Below are 23,057 nucleotides of genomic sequence, written 5' to 3' on the forward strand. Positions count from 1 at the left end.
ATAAATTAAAATGCTAACGATGGACTACGTTAGCCTATTTAGTTGACCAACGTTACTCACCGTTATGTATGGTGAGGTATAAGATAGAATCCCATTTAGAATACTCGCTCAAAAGGCGCTCTGAAAGCGCTCAGTAGGCGCAGGAGGCAGCGCTTTTTCCTGGAAAAAAGCGCCAAGTGTGAACACGGCCTAATACTAAATAAACAATGCTATATGCAGGCATGAAAATGGGTCAGGGGTTAAAAAGGTGAGAAGGGTGTGGAGGAAATATGTTCCGGTAGGGCTGTCCCAAACGGCTAATTTTCTCTTGATCAGTCAGCCGACTATTGTTACAATTAGTCGACATATATATATATATATATATATATATATATATATATATATATATATTTTTTTTTTTTTATTTTAAATTAATTTAGCAATGAAATTTTTGTTCACGTTTATTAATTCACAAAAACATTTTGGAACACTCAAATTCTTTATGTAAGTACAAATAAACATGCAATTAACAATAATTAATCACACATGAACACTGAGGTCAAATACTGATAGTAGGCCTGAACGATATTGGAAAAAAACTATCATTGCAATTTTTGGGGAGTTTGCGATATTATATTGCGATATTAAAACGACAAAATTTTAACAAAATAACTTGAATTGCTCCATTCGGGACAGCTGCACTGTTGACGAAGAAAAACAGTTTGGTCGCGCCGCCGAGCAGAAGGGAGAGTGAGACACTGTGATGCTGTATGAGCATGAAGCAGAAATACATGAATGTATGTTGTTTTTAAATTCCGATGCTCTGAAAAATGGCGCCATCGGCCCTAATTTTTACAACTCAATTTAATCCAGGATCTGCACACTTGCTGCGTTCATGAAGTAAAACAGAAGTTTAAATGTTGAAAAGAAAAAAAATTGCACGTCCTGCGATGTGACTATTCCACATGCGAACATTGCGATGGCGTTGTTCAAACGATATTTTGTTTAGGTTTAGTTGATAGAATTTACTAGTGCAAAAACATGGAATGTAAATAGATTCAGAACACTGACTTCGCCTTTCCAGCATTACTCAAAACAATTCTTATAAAAAAAAAAAAAAAAAACGACTATATATAATAGTATTATAATATTTATATTAATTGCAATCATAATTTTTAAAAAGGGTGTCATTTTAAAGTTATTCTTAGTGTATTCTGTAGTATTATAGTATTTACATATTATAGTATTAATTCTGATGTATGTGGGATTAACTCGAGAAATCGTTATTTATGACAAAAGTGACGTGCCTTTATTTTGAAATGTTCACTGGAAGTACGTTCGCTAAACCGCAAACAACTTTAAACTCCGCAAAAAAGCATTTTTCGTCATTGCTTGTGGTGTCACTGATAGATTTTTTTGGGTCATTTTTTCGTTTGCAAATGCTGTCAACCAGCGATTTTTCATTTGATGTGTCACCTTTTAACCGCAAGTTTGCGTTTTGGAAAAGACTGTTTTATAGCAGGCTAACATAAGTTGTCTTTCTTCCCCATTAGTCTCAGTGTAGCAATGCTAACGTTTACAGTGTTTAATATAGATGTGTTTCCTTATTTTGTATGTGTGAACTGTAATTCTACGGCGTGTTGTTGACCAATAAACATCTGGACACAACAACTGGAGTCTCATATGTCATTTACACGCACGCACAAATGTATGCGTGCACGCGGTGATAAAAAGCAGCTGTGAAAATTACCGCCCTCATTTTTATTTACCTTGCGATAAATGGATTCATTGCATATCGCGACAGGCTTAGCAACTTCAATAAAACATGTCGTTAGTTAGATGGATTTACGACCCCCCCCCTAAAAATTTTCTCCTCGGATCCACACAATTCACGCAGATCACCCTTTTTTTTTTTTACTTCAAAACGGCGAATATCGCCGAAAGGTGAGTGATTTTCATGCCTATATATGAGCTGATGTTTTGAGCATGCTTGCAGTAGGTAATCCTACGAGGCTAACAAGGTGATCTCCTGCTGCTTGTTATGGGAACTGAGTTTACATTTACAACAAATAATCAAGATTACACGCACAAACACAAACAAATTTCTTTCAAGATTTAAAGTTTAAAAGAGTGGGTACTTAATTGATGATATATGTCACTAATTATAACATACCTAATCTCTGTTATCTTCAGATTGTGACTTTCTTCAGAGATTCTTTCTCCATTCGAGTTTCTCCCACGATTGTCTTTATGAAGGTGTTCTTCTGTCGCAACTAGGATGTTTATGCAGCGAATAGGGTTACAGTGGCGAGTAGCGCCATCTACTGTCGGAGGGTTTGAAAAAGAAACGAACGAGTCTCGGCCCAAAATCAGATTGTTTTTTTTTTTTTTTTGCGTGAGAAATTGGATGTGTGGCGTGTGTGCGTGAGAAAACAGGCAATTGCATGTGTCTCACGCTCAAAGCGTGAGAGTTGGCAGCTCTGTAATTAATAGAAACCTAGCCCTCCGCAGCGCTAACGTTACGCGAGCAAGGGACAGTAAGGTTAATCTTACTTATTAGCGCTGAGAAGTCTACTGCTTTAAGATGGCGGCTGTTTACTAACACCACTGAGTCTAGTTCTATATACATGTTATATATATGAGACGCATCAGATGCTACCTGCTACCACCTTAGCATCATGTGGGCGTAGTTTTTAGCAATGTCGGCATAGTTTGTAGCGGCAGTAGTCAGGTATTTTTATTTTTTATTTTTTTTGCTTCTTCCTCTACACACGTGACATCAGCGCGTTGTCCCGCATTAAAAGTAGTCCGGGCAAAACGTGATGCTTAAAGCTGGCAAAATTAAACGATTCCTCGAGGCCAATGAAATTACCCGGATCAGTTTTTAACTCGAGTTACTCGAGTTCTTCGAGTATTCGTTTCAGCTCTACTACTTTTAATGCGGCACAACGCGCTGACGCCATCTACATAGAAGAAGAAGGGAGAGGCGGCGGATATGTTTGATTTCAACTAGCGGTGTAACTACACAGAAATCTCGGTTCGGTACAAACCTCGGTTTTGAGGTCACGGTTCGGTTCATTTTCGGTACAGTAAAAAAACAAAATGCAAAATATAAATGTGCTAGTTGTTTATTACACACTTTTGTGCTTTCAACAATAGGAATATTAGCCTATACAAAGCTAGAACTCTGCTCAAAAAGTTGCGGGTATTTAAAGATAATCCAACAACAATTTGCCTTTCAGACCCCGCGTATTGGTCAGCTTTCTTTCTGAAAGAAAGAAGTCCTGTGCTAAAGAGAAAAGCAATCCCGATGACAAAGATTTTAATATGTATTTTACAAATGAAATGCTTCAATGAAACATTTTTTTTCTTATGAACGGTTTTCAAAAGCTTTATTGGTGGATTTTCTCAAGTTAAAGCGCCATACAGAAATTAATAAATTTAATTGTGTAAGCAGGTTGTGTGTATCAGTCTTATTATTTAATTACAGGTGTTTGATCTCATTTCAATTTATTTAAATGGGCTATTATTTATTTTATTACGTGTTTATATTTTACAAATGTGATGTAGTATTCATTTATATTGTATATTTTATGTTGTATAACTTTAGTGCCTATGTGAATATTAGTTCCTACTTGTTTTGTTGTGGTAGGAGGGTTTTGTATAGAACACGGTGCCGTGTTGGTTATTATTATAGCAGAGAAGACAGCAGTAAATTAAAAAAATTTCTGGCTTTGTGGCGACCTTCACGTCGAGGAGTTCCGGCAAGAAATTCTAGCCACTTTCACCCCTGGTTATATTACGTCAGAAACTCGTTTGGTTCGTGTCCGTTCCGAACCAACTACCACGTACCGAAACGGTTCAATACTATTACATGTACCGTTACACCCTTAATTTCAACCACGCCTGAATATAGAAGTAACGGCGAAGAAGCCGAAAAAGCGAAGAGAAAGGCACCAAGAAAAAGCAGAAATTGTCAAAAGTGTGGGATTATTTCAAGCTGGAGACCAAGGCGAACACTGTTTCATGTATTCACTGTAAGACAGCGCTTGCATAACACTACCCCCGCCTGCCTAGCTCCCGCTCCACCGAAGGCGCAACAGAGGAGCGATACTCGGGACAAGGTAAAATTAAGTTTGTGTTGCGCTAATAAATAAGATTAACGTTACTGTACCTTGCTAATGTAACGTTAGAGTTTCGGAGGGCCAAGTTTCTATTAATTATGTCTACAGTCGATGCGTGGCTAACATGTCTTTCATACAAACACAGCACTGTAGTGATGAGGGTGTGATGAAGGCAAAAACTAAAAATCTTATCAATTTAGACTTAAACTTAAAATTTACCAAGAACTTAAAAACAGCCTGACAAAAATGGAATTTAAATTGAAACACATGGGGAAAACACCTAACTTTTAAGTGATGTGTGTTATCAAGCGTAATGACATTTTTAGGTAAGAAATGAGATTTTTTCAAAACAAGATCTTAAGTTTTTGGAGTGGAAGCAGTGCATTTGTTGGATTGTTTTTTTTCTAGTCACATCTGAGATACGATTGATGGAAAGACATTGTCTAAAAATGGTTCAATATATGGTGTTTTGTTTTCTGATGTATATAATTACTCATTACCTTAAAAAATGTTTTATCCGATTACTCGATTAATCGATGGAATTTTCGGACTAGAATAATCGATAGCTGTAGCCCTAATAGTCAGAAATATAAATATCTACCCATTTCTGACCTCCAATATTATTTGCCATTTGGGATTTCGTACCCCAAAGATTAAAACTACAGCTTTTAAACTGATTAATGCTTCCCACAAACTCGATATTTTTGTCGGTCAGAGAGCAGTAAACAAGTGCATTTTTAAGAGTTTCTTCTGTGAAGAGACCTGTCCGCTACAGCTATAAATAACAGCAGTGAACCAAGCAAGTTAGGTCATAGGCCTTAGCAAAACAATGAGCATGAACTCCCTTTAGTACTGTAAAGGAGAGAGAAGCTGCAGAGTTAGGTGATAAGTATTAGTCGGTTCATCATCGAGACTGACGTCTCTAAGAGGACACGCTGACATTTGATATATGGTTGCCATTATAAAAATATTGATTATGCCTTCTTGTAATTCAGAAGATAATGGCAAAAGGTGTTGCAATCAGATTGCTATCAGGTCAAACTTTCTCTACTTAAAAGAGGAATGGATTAATGCCATAAAGCTGCAACCTTTCCCTTGACCAGTGGAATGCTTGATAACAACAAAGAGCTTTGCTTCCCCAGTGGGCTCATCACTCAGGCTGAACCAAGATTAAACAAGAATAATGGTGAATTTTAAGAAGAACTTATTTAAAATGGATGATAAAATATTATTGTCTGGTTAATACATTTTATCTCAGGAAACAATAGGATGTTATGGGTACTGTTACATTGGGGAAAAGAATAAATAACAATTTTAAGTAATGTGGTACGTGGTACGTTGGTTTATGAGTTTAATTTGCTCAGGGACCAAGCTTGTAACACAATTTTGTTTATAACTCAAATGTTCACAGTTGAAATGAACTGAAATACCATCATTAATTTGCTGTAACCCCCCCAAAATATGTTGGGTTTTTTTTATGGTTAATGAAAAATACTAATGACAAATAGCAGTGTATTAGTGTCCTTTGTTTTTTACGTCACCTGACGGCGCAACACCAGAAATTTACCAGTCCCTATATGCAGTGTTGTTAATCTTACTTTAAAAAATTAATTACGGTTACAAATTACCGTATTGGCCCGAATATAAGACTTTTTAAAATTGAAATAAGACTGAAAAAGAGGGGGTCATGTTATATTCGCGGTCTAGACATTATACCCATTCACGACGCTAGATGGCGCCAGATATCATTAAAGCGATGTTCTGTCATGACAGATCTCAGCTACTCTCAAGTTTAACCAGTTTGTATTATTTTATTGCAATGTTTTTTCTTATTCAGATTTATTTCAAGACTATTAGACTTCACTTTTATGGTTAATGCAGTTATTGCAATGTTTTTGTTTTATCACAATAGATTGGTTTATTTACATTTCAAAAACCAGAGGCCATATATTTATGAATGTGATTGCACTTTCGTTTACATATTTAAATGTTCAGATATTAAGATTTGAATGAGGCAAAATAAAATGCTTTTTCTCTCAAATATATTGTTATAATCATTTGTTTCGGATAGGTTATTATTTTCTGTATAAAAATTAATTTGGTGTTCAAAAAGTCTTTTTTTAAACTTGAGTCTTGAAAAAGAGGGGGTCGTCTTATAATCAGGGCCATTTTATATTCGGGCCAATACGGTACGTTTCCTAAAAAGTAATCGAGTTACTAACTCAGTTACCTGAATGTGAGAGTAATTACAGGTAGTTAATTGGCACTGTCTACTTTTGACGTGAAACTTTGAAACTGTTTCATCATTTAAAGATTTTGCCGATTTAGGAGTATTTTAGATAAAAAGTTACTTAGGTTCACTAGGAAGGTTCTCTACAACACAGCATTCCTGAGGAATCTACTGCTTTAAGATGGTGGCTGTTTAGCAACGCTGGTGAGTATCATTTCGCATCTACTAGTAGTTCTCTATAAATGTGATCCGTAGCATCATGTAGGCGTAGTTTGTAGGCTGTCGGCTGCAGTCAGATATTATTGGAGCCACCTAGCATCGCGTTTGCAACGGCGTCACAACTATCCTTCCCTCCTGCTCTGCTCTCTCCATGAGTCTGTGTCTCTGAGACTTTTCTCGCGTCATTCAACCAGCGTAAAAACGTATAGTAACGCACACCTCTACATCCTCAGTAACGGTAACGGCGTTGCAAAAATGAGAAAAGTAATTAATTAGATTACTCACTACTGAAAAAAATAACGCTGTTAGTAACGCCGTTATACTCTGATGCAGTTATTAACAACACTGCCTAACAGATCTGTCACAAATGTGAAATGCATCAATGGTGCTGCAACATAAACGTAATTAAATGTAAACAGAAGCAGCACGGTAGCATATTTTAACACGTTTGCACAAATGTAAAGACATTAACTACTAGCACTTGCGAGTGGTTTTAACGTTTAAAACTATACAGGATAGGCATAATATGATAAATAATTATTTAATTGGCATTAATAATTATGAAATGAATTATGCTATCTGTTTTGTGTGGTTTACATGCCTTGCTCCGTTTTATTATTTCCGATTAGTTTAAATGCATCACTCATGCACGGGCCGGAAGGGGGAGTGAATGTTTGCGGTAACATTTAACGCTGTAATTCATACCATGCCTTGCTGTGGCCGTTTATAAATAGGTATTAATATTTACACGCTTCATTACTTTTGCAAAATAGCCAATTCTTAACACATAGCATAACACTCAATATAAAAGAGCTAAAATGCTAACCACTGAGAAAATGTTCATTTAGGTCGTAAGCAATACATTCAATTCTACAACTACCTTGCTCACCAACAATAGCTAAGAAACAGAGAAACAACCTCTAAAGCATTTACTGAAAGACTTGTAAGTTCCACAGACAGCTATACCTTCTTAAAAACACTCTCTAGGGATTTAAGGCTGGAGGACCCTTCCCTTGTGCCATTGCTCCATCTCCTACTCTTGTATTATACCTCTGATCTTTTCACAACACTGCTACAAAGAAACTAAAAACAACACTAGTCTAGCTGTTTCTTCCCATGAGCCCCATCATAAGTGAAGCGCCTTGCTTCTGCTACGAGTTCAACCTTGACAAGGCGGCAGCGCTTCACTTCTGATTTGATGTCCACGCTCTGGAATCCTATTGTTTCGTTTTTGAAAGCTTGGGAAATCCAGAATAGACTAAAAAAATCTCGGGCTGTCAAACGATAAAAATTTTTAATCGAGTTAAGCACAGCATGAAAATTAATTAATCGTAATTAATCGCAATTCAAACCATCTCTAAAATATGCTATATTTTTATGTAAATTATAGTTGGAATGGAAAGATAAGACAAGACGGATATACACATGCAGCATACTGTACATAAGTACTGTTTTTGTTTATTATAACAAATTTACAAGATGGCATTAACATTATTAACATTCTTTCTGTTAATGGGATCCACGGATAGAAAGACTTGTATTTCTTAAAAGATAAATGTGAGTACAAGTTATAGTAATTTTATAATAAAACCCCTCTTAATGTTTTCATTTTAATAAAATTTGTAAAATTTTCAATCAAAAAATAAACTAATAGCGCGCAACTGTTGACGTCGGCGAGCGGGACGTCACACGGCCTCCCTGCCGTTCTTCCACAGTGTCTTTAACTAAGTAAGGTAGTGATTGAATACACCACAAGGTGTCAATGGTGAGTTTTAAATTAGAGATCTAGCCAAGGCAAAGTCTGATTAAGTTTTATGTGTATTTTGCATAGCTATTTTGATTGGGAATGCCAGTTCTCTTTGCACTGAGCGCTTTTCTTTTTGTGAACATTATTTTTTTGAGAGATGGGAATATTATTTTTGTTGTGCTTTCACGAAATGATACTGTAGCGACTTAACCGTTCCACCCAAATGCATGATGGGAAGTTGGGCAACCATGACTGTCAGTGGTGGCTGCAAATGCTATATGTTCTGCGTTGTGCTCCATAAAGTGTGTTAAGAAAAAGATCATTCCCTGTCATTCTTCCCCATGTCGCTCGCCACAGTAGTTGTGTTCATTGTGAAAGAGTACCAAAGCTTATGCCAATATACGGCGCGGTCCAATGAACACCTGTGTCTACTCACAATTCTCTGCCTCGTAGCTCTCAATGGGCAATAAACGGCATCATTGTAATCTGTTTGAGGCAGTGCATGAGCGGGTCATTCTGCGCATGCGTTAAATGCGTCAAATATTTTAACGTGATTAATTAAAATAATTAATTACCACCCGTTAACGCGATAAATTTGACAGCCCTAAAAAAAAAAAAAATCCCATACATACTAACTTTAAATTGCAAATGTACCCGCAAGGCATTTTGGTCCTTGTACAGTCAGGTTCAGTGTGCACTTTAGCTGCTTTGAGTGGTTAATGTGGAGTGTGTGCATTTGACTCAGAGGTTGCGTTTGTTAAAGTGTGATGTACACTAGATTATTTTGAGTATCTTTTCTCTGCGGTGTGAAATAAACCACTCAATATCACAAGTTTCTGCTGCAAAAACCAACTTGACCTGAGTGAGGCAAATATACCAAATGGTGTATCGTTAGAATCCAAACTCATTCAACATTATGCTGTTTTATTTTAATAAGAACACAATAATGTGGTTAAAATTAAATATCTTGCTTAAGTAGTTTTTATACAGTTTCGTATACAGTATGATCCAAGTAACTCCTAAGGCATGTCTACACGTAGCAGGGTATCTCGCAAAAAGAACATTTTGTACAGTTTGGCCTATCATCCACACACAGACGCACATTTTGGGCATTAAAAATGAGGATTTTTAAAAACTCCGACCAAAGTGCAGGATTGCAAATTCTGCATTTGATGCGTTGTCATGTGAACATTAATAACCGGAGGTTTGCGTTTTTTTTAACAGTCGAAACATCGCTGCCTGTGACAAAAAATGTTCAAACGTCATATGTACGACCTGTGTTTACATTCAGGGACTGCGCGTATGCTCACGGAGAATTTGTAATCTTACAACTTCACATATACATAACGAATGTATTAGAGGCATATACAGTGCCTTGCAAAAGTATTCGGCCCCCTTGAATCTTGCAACCTTTCGCCACATTTCAGCCTTCAAACATAAAGATATGAAATCTAATTTTTTTGTCAAGAATCAACAACAAGTGGGACACAATCGTGAAGTGGAACAACATTTATTGGATAATTTTAACTTTTTTAACAAATAAAAAACTGAAAAGTGGGGCGTGCAATATTATTCGGCCCCTTTACTTTCAGTGCAGCAAACTCACTCCAGAAGTTCAGTGAGGATCTCTGAATGATCCAATGTTGTCCTAAATGACCGATGATGATAAATAGAATCGACCTGTGTGTAATCAAGTCTCCGTATAAATGCACCTGCTCTTTGATAGTCTCAGGGTTCTGTTTTAAGTGCAGAGAGCATTATGAAAACCAAGGAACACACCAGGCAGGTCCGAGATACTGTTGTGGAGAAGTTTAAAGCCGGATTTGGATACAAAAAGATTTCCCAAGCTTTAAACATTTCAAGGAGCACTGTGCAAGCCATCATATTAAAAATGGAAGGAGCATCAGACCACTGCAAATCTACCAAGACCCGGCCGTCCTTCCAAACTTCTTCTCAAACAAGGAGAAAACTGATCAGAGATGCAGCCAAGAGGCCCATGATCACTCTGGATGAACTGCAGAGATCTACAGCTGAGGTGGGAGAGTCTGTCCATAGGACAACAATCAGTCGTACACTGCACAAATCTGGCCTTTATGGAAGAGTGGCAAGAAGAAAGCCATTTCTCAAAGATATCCATAAAAAGTCTCGTTTAAAGTTTGCCACAAGCCACCTGGGAGACACACCAAACATGTGGAAGAAGGTGCTCTGGTCAGATGAAACCAAAATTGAACTTTTTGGCCACAATCCAAAACGATATGTTTGGCGTAAAAGCAACACAGCTCCTCACCCTGAACACACCATCCCCACTGTCAATTTTAACCATCTTCCCTGCTTTTCTTCAGCAGGGAAGATGGTTAAAATTGATGGGAAGATGGATGCAGCCAAATACAGGAACATTCTGGAAGAAAACCTGTTGGTATCTGCACAAGACCTGAGACTGGGACGGAGATCTTCCAACAGGACAATGATCCAAAACAATAAAGCCAAATCTACAATAGAATAGTTAAAAAATAAACGTATCCAGGTTTTAGAATGGCCAAGTCAAAGTCCAGACCTGAATCCAATCGAGAATCTGTGGAAAGAGCTGAAGACTGCTGTTCACAAACACTCTCCATCCAACCTCACTGAGCTCGAGCTGTTTTGCAAGGGAGAATGGGCAAGAATGTCAGTCTCTCGATGTGCAAAACTGATAGAAATATACCCCAAGCGACTTGCAGCTGTAATTGGAGCAAAAGGTGGCGCTACAAAGTATTAACGCAAGGGGGCCGAATAATATTGCACGCCCCACTTTTCAGTTTTTTATTTGTTAAAAAAGTTTAAATTATCCAATAAATTTTGTTCCACTTCACGATTGTGTCCCACTTGTTGTTGATTCCTGACAAAAAATTAAAATTTTATATCTTTATGTTTGAAGCCTGAAATGTGGCGAAAGGTTGCAAGGTTCAAGGGGGCCGAATACTTTTGCAAGGCACTGTATAAACACATAAGCGACCCCGCACGGTAGTGACTCGTGCTCACATGCTAACGGTTCACGAACATCTCACAAGGCCAGGGCTAAACAAACAAAATACAATCGTTGACCCATTTTACTATTTGTCATTCACTCTGTGCTTGAATGCCCATCAAGAAATATGTTTTGTTATGCACTTATGCGGTTGGGTGTGGATATTTTTCCTACAAATGAGGTTGTTTGGATATTGAGTTTCTTTTCTTGACGGATGGGTCAAAATACTCGTTTTTTAAAAAGTCCTGCTACGTGTGGATATGGCCCTAGTGCAGGGCTCCAAACTGGAAACAAATGGTTGCATTTTGCAACTAAAATTAGAGATAGTGCGAGTAATTTTTTTTTCATCTACTCGCACATGCGCGACAAGTAACATTGTTTTTTATTTTATTGTTTGTTTGTTTTTGCTAACAAACTCCTTCACAGTTTTAACCACTAGTTGGCGGTAATGTAATGAGCTGGTTTGCCAAGGGAAAATACAACACAAGAAAAAGGTGGAGGCGGGTGATGTGTGGACTCTTTGGAGCGGGTTATAATTGGCGTTAGGGGTGCAGCAATTAATCGACAACTAATTGCTTAGCAAATTAATGGACAACTATTTTGGTAACCAATTAATCATTATGACCTTCTTCACCATAAACTTGTCTAAATACTTGAAAATATAACATACATATAATTTCTCAGTTGCAAATATCAGATTTCTTCATGATATTTTTGTTAAGTCAAAGTTGGACATGAACAAAAATCTGCTTTTGCAATAGTTCACATTTTTGCCAATTTTCGGACATCTTACTGTCTAAACTAGCCTTTTTAATAAGGCCGCAACAACTAATCAATCAAATTGATCCATGAATTAATTGCCAATGAATTTAATAATCGATATAGTTGTAGACTACAGTTAAGTCAGGAAGCTGTATTAAAATATTATTTTTAAATGAAAGTCATCCATTTTGACTTTATTGTTACTTACAACATGCCTAATACAACTTCAAAGTAAATTGCGAAGCTAATTAAAAAGTGACATTTATCCGATTAGTTGATTAATCGTTTAATTAATCGATTATGAAAATAATCGTTAGTTGCAGCCCTAGTTGGGGTAGCGCTAAAACTTTACAGCACTTGCGGACAATGGCAAAAAGGACAATAATTGACTAATTTCTTTCCAACAAACCCGCCAACACTGTTTCAAAGAAGGCCGATTGGGGGAATAAGTTGGACTCAGAGGCTCGACACATGAGAGGCAATGAGCGATGGCGAAATGCGAAATTCATCACTGTTGAGCTATAAGCCAACAAAGGGGGCGCGATGCGACACTCACCGCCGTCTGCCTATGCGTCATCGCTCATCTCTGATTAGCTATGAATTTGGAGGGCATTTTAAAATTTCCTGTCTTTTCTGAGCGTCAACAACTTCCCATACTGGTGCTTTTATTATTTATGTCCCAGGAATCATGCCGAGAGTTATAATAAAGTATGTGCTGGCCGCCCACTGCTAAAATGAAATGCTGTGGCGTGTGGATGTCAATTTCCGGGTTGGCCTGTGTCCTCGCATGAGATTTGTCGATCAATAAATCCGTTGCTGATTGGTGGTAGTGCCAGGTGACTGGGACAGAAATAGAACAAAATTCCCATGTTAACCTAATTTTAAGCAGTACACTGGTTGATGTCAAAACTGAGAATAAAATATACCGTATATCATAAGTTTGTAGTTTTATGTATTTATTATGAAAGTATTTTTCGGTTAAACAGTGAAAATTAGAGAAAAAGTCAACATGTCGATTCACAGTGTGCGCCCCTGAATCTTATGCTTGTGCTCCTAAAATTTTAAGTTGGGGGCCACTGTGCTCCAAAAAATATTAGTCTGGAGCCCTGCTCTAGTGTGCTACACTGGAGTAGTTAGACGCACTGAACAAGCATGGATCGACACTTTTAGTCATCATTGAGCTAATTTCTCACACCTGCCCCCGGGGAAGCTTTTTTATTAGCAGCAGCTTCACAGCTGTTTCACGACTTGCAGTAGTTTATTTCCATAAATGATTGCTGACTAATACCCTGGAGGCAAAAGCTAAGAACCTCAAAAATCTAAACACAACTCCATAAGAGCTAGACAGAGGTTTAATATGCATGGCTTTTTGCAAAAAGGTGCTACTAAAGTAGGCCCCAAACTGAGGAAAATATTTTTAAATACACAGTGCAAAATATATTGCCCATTCTAACTTTTTAATGTTATCATGTTAGTGTTGGCATGGTTAATCTAAATATTAAATTTTGGAGAAGTATATTTAATTACAGCAACTCCAAAAAATATTTATATTTTAAAAAATATTTACCAGGTAGCTACAGTGAGCCCTAAGTGAAATTTTCTATATTACAACGAGCATGGCCAATAAGGCCTAGGTCTCTCAACTTGGTTCCATACACGATGACATTAAACCTTTCACGTCTCAAATCAAATAGTCCGTAGTTAATCAAATGAAGTGTTTCGGCTTACTCGTGTATATGATCTACTGAAGCAGTTTTAACATGTTTATATCATCGTAAACAAGTTCTTATTCCCCATGGCATGTCTCCAATTTAAAATGCCTTTATAGCAATTTCATTTATCACGGAGGAACAGATATCCTTGGAAAAGTATAAGTCTTTTAATTGTTGTTGTAATAGTTGTTGTATTTTTTATTTTAGGGAATATGATAATTCAGATACAAAAAATAATTGTTTAAAATCATTTACAAATGATAGATGGATAGCCTTCCTCAGCATTGATTAAGTGCTTAGTCAAATATCCAAAAAGTATTACGTGCCCTGTAAAAATCACCTAACGCAGGGTTTTCTGTATCAACAAATTCTTACATGGTTCCAAAGGTTTTGTAGACGAACAAAAAGCAATAAAAGCTAGAGCAAGTTATATTCATTGCTGCTTGTATTTCAACAAAAAGAAATGTTAGATTACATATCATAATGGAATCCTCAAATCAAACACTAGATAACCTCAAATGGCAACGCAAGGTTTTTTTTTTTGTCAAATATTATAGAGCAAAGTCACCTCAGGAAAAAAAAAGATGCTTAGAAGAGTTGTTCCAGTTGGCACTCTACATTCATACACAGAGTGAGGATTTGACCTTAGGTGTCTAAGTAGTTTCAAGAAGCTTCTGCCTGACCTGCTGGAGAGGTTGAGTAGTTCGTGTTTGTCAGCGACTGTGGACTTGTCCTCCAGCTCCCACATCAGTACATTGATAAGATGAGAATTTTTGATGACAATGGGAACCTCCTCGAACATGTGATCAAAGCCAATGTTAGCCTTCTTCAATCTGCAGTGGGAAAAGGAAGACAAAGGCACAAGGAGAGGTCAAGTAGAAATCTTAACTGAGTAAAAAACACTGCAATTATTGCTTTATAACAGTCACTGTAACTCTTTCTTAATGTTGATAACTCTTTATTAATGGAAAAAACGGACTGAAATTGACCAAAAGGAAAATAGTAAAATTTCAAAATTTAAAATAAAAATTTCTCCAGAGTGCACCCCTCATTCCACATACTAAGCTTAGACGACTTGGGGCGTATTCACACTAGGAAAGGCCATAGTTTGCTTTCTTTGGTCCACACCAAAATACATTTTGTCCGGACTTTATTGATGCGGTTCCTTTATACATTGCAATGTGAGCAAGCGACCCAGGATTTGACAACAAACCTACCTTGGGTAAATAAATAGTAAAAAAATGTTTCCTTAAAGGGGGAAACCAGCAACTGGAGGACAAGAGGAGGGCGTCAGGGTAAGGTTCAGTAAATGCACAAGCAGAGTTAGTAATGTTTAATGGGGAAACACAGTATAAGGACAAATCTCCCATGATAAGTGATGAACCGACGTCATACTTTTCAGCTATTTGATCTCTAATCCTGGTAGTACTGGTTCCAATAATTTTATCTACCTTAATGTGTCTGGTTGCACCTGGTAATGTGTGTGCATACTCAGGTGTGTGTTAGTCAAGCAGAAATTGACATTGTTGTGCAGGAGCCATCGGGTAGCCATGGCATCGCCCCTCCCAGCCAAAGGGGGCGTGCCCAGGACCCAGAACAGTCCCCAGCTCCTCTGCCACAAATAAGCTATCGGGAATAGAACGAAGACACGCGCAACCAACCACCGACGCCTACCCCCACCATACTCCAATATGATGCACTGACTATTTTCATTTCGTAAAAGATTCAAGAACTATGAACTAATTTTTGTTTTAATTTACGTTCACCTCCTTAAATGTTTTTTCTTAGAGCAAAACACAAAATGTACCACAAAATAATTGGACATTTTTTGCTGAAAGGATAATTATTAATTTATTTTGTAGCCCAAAGCATGTTCTCAGGCAAACCTGGTGAAAGGTAAAGGGAAATGAACAATCCGGCATCGAGGTCAGAGTGGGGAGGAGAGGAAACTATCGATAACTATAACCTTTAACATTTATTGGCGAAATTATCCATCAGTTGGGCTCAACATGTATCCTGCATATTATGACCTTTTCAGATGGCAACAAGGCAATATAAATTGGTGTACAGGGAAACAGAGGACCAACACCATTTAGGCAGGACAAATTGTTGCAAGATATTGGAGCTTCAACACACTTAATGTTATGATCTTTCCAAGTTGGTCCCCACTGCACAAAGCCAAAGAGTGATTTGATGTCTGAGATAAGATCAATTGCACACCCAATAAGGCAAAGTGCACTTGAAGGTCACATCAAAGGAATAGTTGTATTCAGCATTCATCTAGACAAAGAGAAGAAAATGTTGATGCCCTTCTAATAATCATTTAGGGGGAAAATAGGCCCCTGGATGGTACTTGAACATGACCAAAGATATAATACTAAAAAGATGAAATTCAATTATGAAAATAAGGGATGGATGGAAAATAAGGTATTTCTTTTTTTGTGAGCCAACAATAATATACTGTTTCATAACTTTTTGTGCAAATCGCAGCAGCCCCCTCCAAAACGTTTGAACCTTAGTGAGAATGTTGGCTTTTACATGTGTCACAGGTACAGTATTCTTTTCGCATTGCAATGTACTGGTACACCTCGGTTAGTGGCAAAAACATGGTGAATATCCATTGAAAAGATGAGAAAAGGGCAGGCAGAAGTCATAGTATGGAGGCACTAATTCCTTAAACACAGAGGAGGAATGGTGAGTGTCAAACTGTTGTTACCTTTTGGAATCACTTGGCTGGTAATTAAAAATCAAACCATTTGCGCCGCAACTTATATCAAGATGTAAATGTGTTTCAAGCAAGCATTATCAGGATAGAATAGAATAGAACAGATGCTTGGTCATATTGCTTAAAAATACAACAACTACAAAAATGTCCTTAAAAATGACGGGATGTGTTTCAAGCAATGCTCATTAAATGTCTGGTAAGTTTTCATTTCTTTGCTTTATTCAACAGTGAAACTGAATCAAAGCACACTGCAATTTTGAATGCTTCTTCAAATTTGTTTCTATCAACTTTTCAACTCATGCTAAGAAAGGTTTTATGATTTAGCATGTCCAAGAGCTGCACTTTGAAGCCAGATGGAGTTTATGCCACAGACTAATCCGGTTCGGAGTCTACCAGTCTATCAAGCTCCATGAAATATTACTGCATTCTTTACAAAATTATAGAAGAAAATCCAAAAATTTCCCTAAATGATTGAGACACAACATTAAGAGTATATTCATCCATGTCAATACATGAGTTTAATACGGACTGACAGTGTAATCATACAGAGCTGTGTTTATAATAGTTCACTGGAATCCATTTTTATTGCAACTACACAATCATTGCTTGTTCAGCAACTAAGGCTGCAACAACTAATTGATTAAATTAATTAAAATCAATTAATAAATTAGTTGCCAGCGAATTTCTTAATCAATTTTTGTCGGCAGCTATGAGCAGTCCCGTTTGGGTCTTTGTTTGTTTGTAATGTGAGTCTGCGTGCACGCAACAGTGATTAGAGCAAGAGGGAGGGAGAGAGTTTACTGCTTGTCTGCTAAAGTCAGGTTGGGTTACGGAATAAATAACCTTACGAAGTGTCGAGAGTTAGATTGTCTTTTGTGTTGTTAGATCCAGTGTGCCTCCGTCAGAGGTGGGTAAATGAAACCAAATGTATTGTTTGTATTCTTTGTTTATGAGACATTACTACTTACCACAGAGTTATAAGCTAGTCTGTAAAAGGATGCAACAATACTCAGTTTTATATTGGATTGTTCGATACGCCCTTTTCGATTCAAAACGCAAAAATATTCAATCCAAATGAGAAAGTCCCAAAATGTATTTTCCGAATTTATTTTTGTCGTCTCTTTCGCTAAAATGTCCGGCGCGGCTTTGCCCTGAAAAAACAAACTCAGCCGCGAGCAGCCCCCTTCCTCCGCTCTTCCCTCAAACTGCCTGAAAGGTGGGAGGTGTGGCGCATGAGGATCATTGCTCTAGAAGAAAGACAGAAAGGCGGCTTGCCGGCTTCAATGTCGTACAGATCCGTTGTTTGGCAGCATTTGGGTGAGCTGATATGCTATCCCTACTCGTACACATTTAACAAAGACTGTCTTTACGGATACGTACAACAAAGTCCGCAAATATGCTGTTGCTGACTTGTTTGCTACCAACAACCTCACTTTGACAATAGACAGCTGGACACCGCGGGACGATACTGAGAGCTATCTCACGGTTATATGATGAACAATGAGTGGCAAATTAAGAGTGCTGTACTTTAAACCCGTCCTGTTTATGAAAGTCGATTGTCAAATGCTGTGCAGTTAATGAGCAGACGTGACTTCTGTGGGGTTTGTTAACTTTTTTAATGGCTGACAACACTCGCGCGCACACACTAAATATCATCAAATAGCAACCTAAATATGCGACGTTACACCCCCAAGTCCCATGCCATTGGCTGTGTGAGCCCAGAGTGATCATGGGACGTGTAGTCCATATACTACATCGATGAATTAAAAACTGCCAGTTAAGCAGGCCAAATCAATCCATACCAGTGACAATAGATAATGCTGCAAATATTGTTAATTCAGTACGTAAAACAGATGGACTTGGACCACGAATAGGATGTTTTGCTCATATGGTAAACATACCTGCGAAGAGAGCAGTAGCAACCAACATTGTGCCCCACCTCACTTTACATCCAGTAAAGATTGTTCTCAGCACTTTTATACAAAATGTCTTCAGATCAGTAAGAAGTAAGCACTAGAGATGTCACGATCGATCGGGTCCGATCACGTCATTTTCAAAGTATCGGAATCGGCAAAAAAATATCGGACATGCTTTTTTTAATATATATATTTTTTAAATAAATCGTTTTCTAATTGTATTTAACGTTACAGACATAATATGTTACATTCATCCAGAGTCTTTAGTTTAGGCTTAAGGTAGGGTTATCAAATTTATCCCGTTAACGGCAGTAATTAATTTTTTTTCAATTTATCACGTTAAAATATTTAACGCAATTAACGCATGCGCTGCACGACCCACTCACGCATTGTCGCGCTCAATCTGTAATGCCGCCGTTTTACCTATATATAGAGCTAAAAGGCAGCGTAAAATGAGTAGAGTGAATTTTGGCAGCCATTGGAGCATTTTTTTAATTGGCTAAAGCCTTACAATCCCTCTCCCTACGATTAGAAATATCGTGGTAAGCAATGTGGGGAAGAAAGGTAGTAATTGATCTTTTTCTTACCACCCTATGTTATTTACCATCGCAGAGAAGATATATCAATTGGTACCACTACGCACAGTCATGGGTGCACTTCCCATCATGCATTTGGGCACAACAGTTAAATGGCTACAGTATCATTTACTGAAAGCTCAACAAATACACTAGATGGCAATATTTAGTCACAATATACAAAGTCACATTTATCCTTTAAGAATTACAAGTCTTTCTATCCGTGGATCCCTCTCACAGAAAGAATGTTAACAATGTAAATGTCATCTTGAGGATTTATTGTCATAATAAACAAATACAGTACTTATGTACTGTATGTTGAATGTATATATTCGTCCAAGTTTTATTCAGTTTTTTCTTAATGCATTGCCAAAATGTATATGATCAGGAAAAATTATCGGGAATGATTGGAATTGAATCGGGAGCAAAAAAAAAAAGCAATCGGATCGGGAAATATCGGGATCGGCAGATAATCAAACTAAAACGATCGGGATCGGATCGGGAGCAAAAAAACGATCGGAACAACCCTAGTAAGCACGTAAATATTTAGCACTGTAATGCATGTATATATGATGGCATTGTTATTTTTGCTTGTTAGCTACATAAAAAACAACAACAACAAAAAACCACTTGTGTGTTTTTGTTTCAGAGCATTAAATGTATTGAATCGAATCAAAAATCGTGTCCCTTGTGTCGAAAATCGTACCGAACTGTGACTTAACTGCACCGTTGCATCCCTACTGGTTAGCGACTATGCTAATTAGTGTCTTAAGTTTCCATTTTTATTGTGTTTTGGAGACTCATATTAGCGATTGAGTTATTGTTATTATAGATAGAAAAGTTATCTCATTTCTTTTTATGAAGAAATCACACACAAACCCATTCATATAACAGATTAGATTCTCCTTTCAACACAGACTCAAACTGTAAATTGTCATACAAGAGAGTGTGCTTTGAAATTGTATTGTTTTTATGAACAACTGTTTGTTAAGCAAAACTGATTCATTACAGTCTGCCTCCTCCTTATTTGATTTTGTTGTTTAGTTTGTTTAAAGAAAATAAATGAGCCTTTGACACAATTTATATTAGCACTTTGCCCACATGACAAAAATGTCAATTACCAGCACTTTCTTATTTGAATGAACAGGACTTTTGTCTGATTTGTGAACTGAGAAAATTCTTTTTATGTTTTTATACTCAGAACCTTTATTAAAATCTTTAACCAGGTTTATGTACTTAAAACAGTACAGCTGTAGACCACAAGTCAGGAAGCTGGAATAAAATATTATTTTGAAGGCAATAGTCATCCATTATGTCTTCATTGTTACAGACTACAGGCCTAAAACAACTTAGTTAAATTATGAAGGTAATTGAAAAAAGTGACATTTGTCCGATTAATCGAATATAAAAATAATCGTGAGTTACAGCCCTATTAACAACTTAAACAAAGCTAACTAAATCAACACATTTTTCCTCCTTTCTTAGTGACGTCAAGCAGAAAGTCACTGTACATTTATAAAGGAGGCGCTTGCTGTTCTCTTCCCATGGGCTCACCACCTGTGGGAGGGGCCAAAGGGGTCGGGTGCGCAGAGAGTTGGGCGACAGCCAAAGGCGGGGGCCTTGGCGGTCCAACCCCCAGCTGTGGAAGCTAACTCTTGGGACATGGAATGTCACCTCTCTGGCAGGGAAGGAGCCTGAGCTGGTGGGTGAGGCAGAGAAATTCCGACTAGATATAGTCGGACTCTCCTCCACACACAGCTTGGGTTCTGGTACCAATCCTCTCGAGAGGGGTTGGACTCTCTTCCACTCTGGAGTTGCCCAGGGTGAGAGGCGCCGAGCAGGTGTGGGCATACTTATTGCCCCCCGGCTTGGTGCCTGTACGTTGGGGTTTACCCCGGTAGACGAGAGGGTAGCCTCCCTCCGCCTTCGGGTGGGGGGACGGGTTTTGACTGCTGTTTGCGCTTATGCACCGAACAGCAGCTCAGAATACCCACCCTTTTTGGAGTCCTTGGAGGGTGTGCTGGAGAGCGCCCCCTCTGGGGACTCCCTCGTTCTACTGGGGGACTTCAACGCTCACGTGGACAATGACAGTGAGACCTGGAGGGGCGTGATTGGGAGGAACGGCCCCCCCGATCAGAACCCGAGTGGTGTTCTGTTACTGGACTTCTGTGCTCGTCACAGTTTGTCCATAACGAACACCATGTTCAAACATAGGGGTGTCCATATGTGCACTTGGCACCAGGACACCCTAGGCCGCAGTTCAATTATCGACTTTGTAATCGTGTCATCGGACTTTCGGCCACATGTTTTGGACACTCGGGTGAAGAGAGGGGCGGAGCTGTCAACTGATCACCACCTGGTGGTGTGTTGGCTCCGATGGCGGGGGAAGTTGCTGGCCAGACCTGGCAGGCCCAAACGTATTGTGAGGGTCTGCTGGGAACGTCTGGCGGAATCCCCAGTCAGAAAGAGTTTCAACACCCACCTCCAGCAGAACTTCTCCCTTGTCCCGGGGGAGGTGGGGGACATTGAGTCCGAGTGGGCCATGTTCCGCACCTCCATTGTTGAGGCGGCCAATCGGAGCTGTGGCCGTAAAGTGGTTGGTGCCTGTCGTGGCGGCAATCCCCGAACCCGCTGGTGGACACCAGTGGTAAGGGATACCGTCAAGCTGAAGAAGGAGGCCTATCAGGCCTTTTTGGCCTGTGGGACTCCGGAGGCAGCTGACAGGTACCGGCTGGCCAAGCGGACTGCGGCTTCGGCGGTCGCTGAGGCAAAAACTCTGACATGGGAGGAGTTCGGCGAGGCCATGGAAAACGACTTCCGGACGGCTTCGAGGAAATTCTGGTCCACCATCCGGCGTCTGAAGAGAGGAAAGCAGTGCACCATTAACACTGTGTATAGTGAAGATGGTGTACTGCTGACCTCGACTCGGGACGTCATGAGTCGGTAGGGAGAATACTTCGAAGCCCTCCTCAATTCCACCGACACGCCTTCCTTTGAGGAAGCAGGGTCTGGGGACTCTGAGGTGGGCTCTTTGATCTCTGGGGTTGAAGTCACTGAGGCGGTTGGTAAGCTCCTCGGTGGCAAGGCCCCGGGGGTAGATGAGATCCGCCCGGAGTTCCTAAAGGCTCTGGATGTTGTAGGACTGTCATGGCTGACACGTCTCTACAACATCGCGTGGACATCGGGGACAGTGCCTCTGGATTGGCAGACCGGGGTGGTGGTCCCGGAGGGTGTGTTCCAATTATAGAGGGATCACACTCCTCAGCCTCCCCGGTAAAGTCTATTCAGGGGTGCTGGAGAGGAGGGTCCATCGGGATGTCGAATCTCGGATTCAGGAGGAGCAGTGTGGTTTTCGTCCAGGCCGTGGAACAGTGGACCAGCTCTACACCCTCGGCAGGGTCCTTGAGGGTGCATGGGAGTTCGCCCAACCAGTCTACATGTGTTTTGTGGATTTGGAGAAGGCGTTCGACCGTGTGCCTAGGGGAGTCCTGTGGAGGGTGCTCCGGGAGTACGGGGTACCGAGCCCCTTGGTAAGGGCTGTTCGGTCCCTGTACGACCGGTGTCAAGAGTCTGGTCCGCATTGCCGGCAGTAAGTCGAATTCGTTCCCAGTGAGGATTGGACTCCCTGCCCTTTGTCACCGATTCTGTTCATAATTTTTATGGACAGAATTTCTAGGCGCAGCCGAAGCGTTGAGGGTGTCCGGTTTGGTGGCCTCAGCATTTCATCTCTGCTTTTTGCAGATGATGTGGTGCTGTTGGCTTCATCAAGCCGTGACCTCCAACTCTCATTGGGGCGGTTCGCAGCCGAGTGTGAAGCGGTTGGAATGAAGATCAGCACCTCCAAATCCTAGACCATGGTCCTCAGCTGGAAAAGGGTGGCATGCCCTCTCCGGGTCGGGGACGAGATCCTGCCCCAAGTGGAGGAGTTCAAGTATCTTGGGGTCTTGTTCACGAGTGAGGGTAGGAGGGAGTGGGAGATTGACAGGCGGATCGGTGCAGCGTCTGCAGTGATGCGGACTCTGCACCGGTCCGTTGTGGTGAAGGAGCTGAGCCAAAAGGCGAAG

General features: G+C 39.5%; 1 protein-coding gene across 1 annotated transcript in view; it reads right to left on the reverse strand.

Moving 5' to 3' along the window:
* Positions 1 to 23,057, reverse strand: part of LOC130914845 (eukaryotic translation initiation factor 3 subunit H) — a 99,553-nt gene that overhangs the window by 14,851 nt on the left and 61,645 nt on the right. The window contains exon 5 of the mRNA XM_057834390.1: positions 14,461 to 14,610. Within this exon, the coding sequence (XP_057690373.1) occupies positions 14,461 to 14,610 (150 nt within the window). The remainder of the gene's footprint in view (positions 1 to 14,460; positions 14,611 to 23,057) is intronic.

This window comes from Corythoichthys intestinalis, chromosome 4 (genome assembly GCF_030265065.1).
Source record: "Corythoichthys intestinalis isolate RoL2023-P3 chromosome 4, ASM3026506v1, whole genome shotgun sequence".
Taxonomy (NCBI): domain Eukaryota; kingdom Metazoa; phylum Chordata; class Actinopteri; order Syngnathiformes; family Syngnathidae; genus Corythoichthys; species Corythoichthys intestinalis.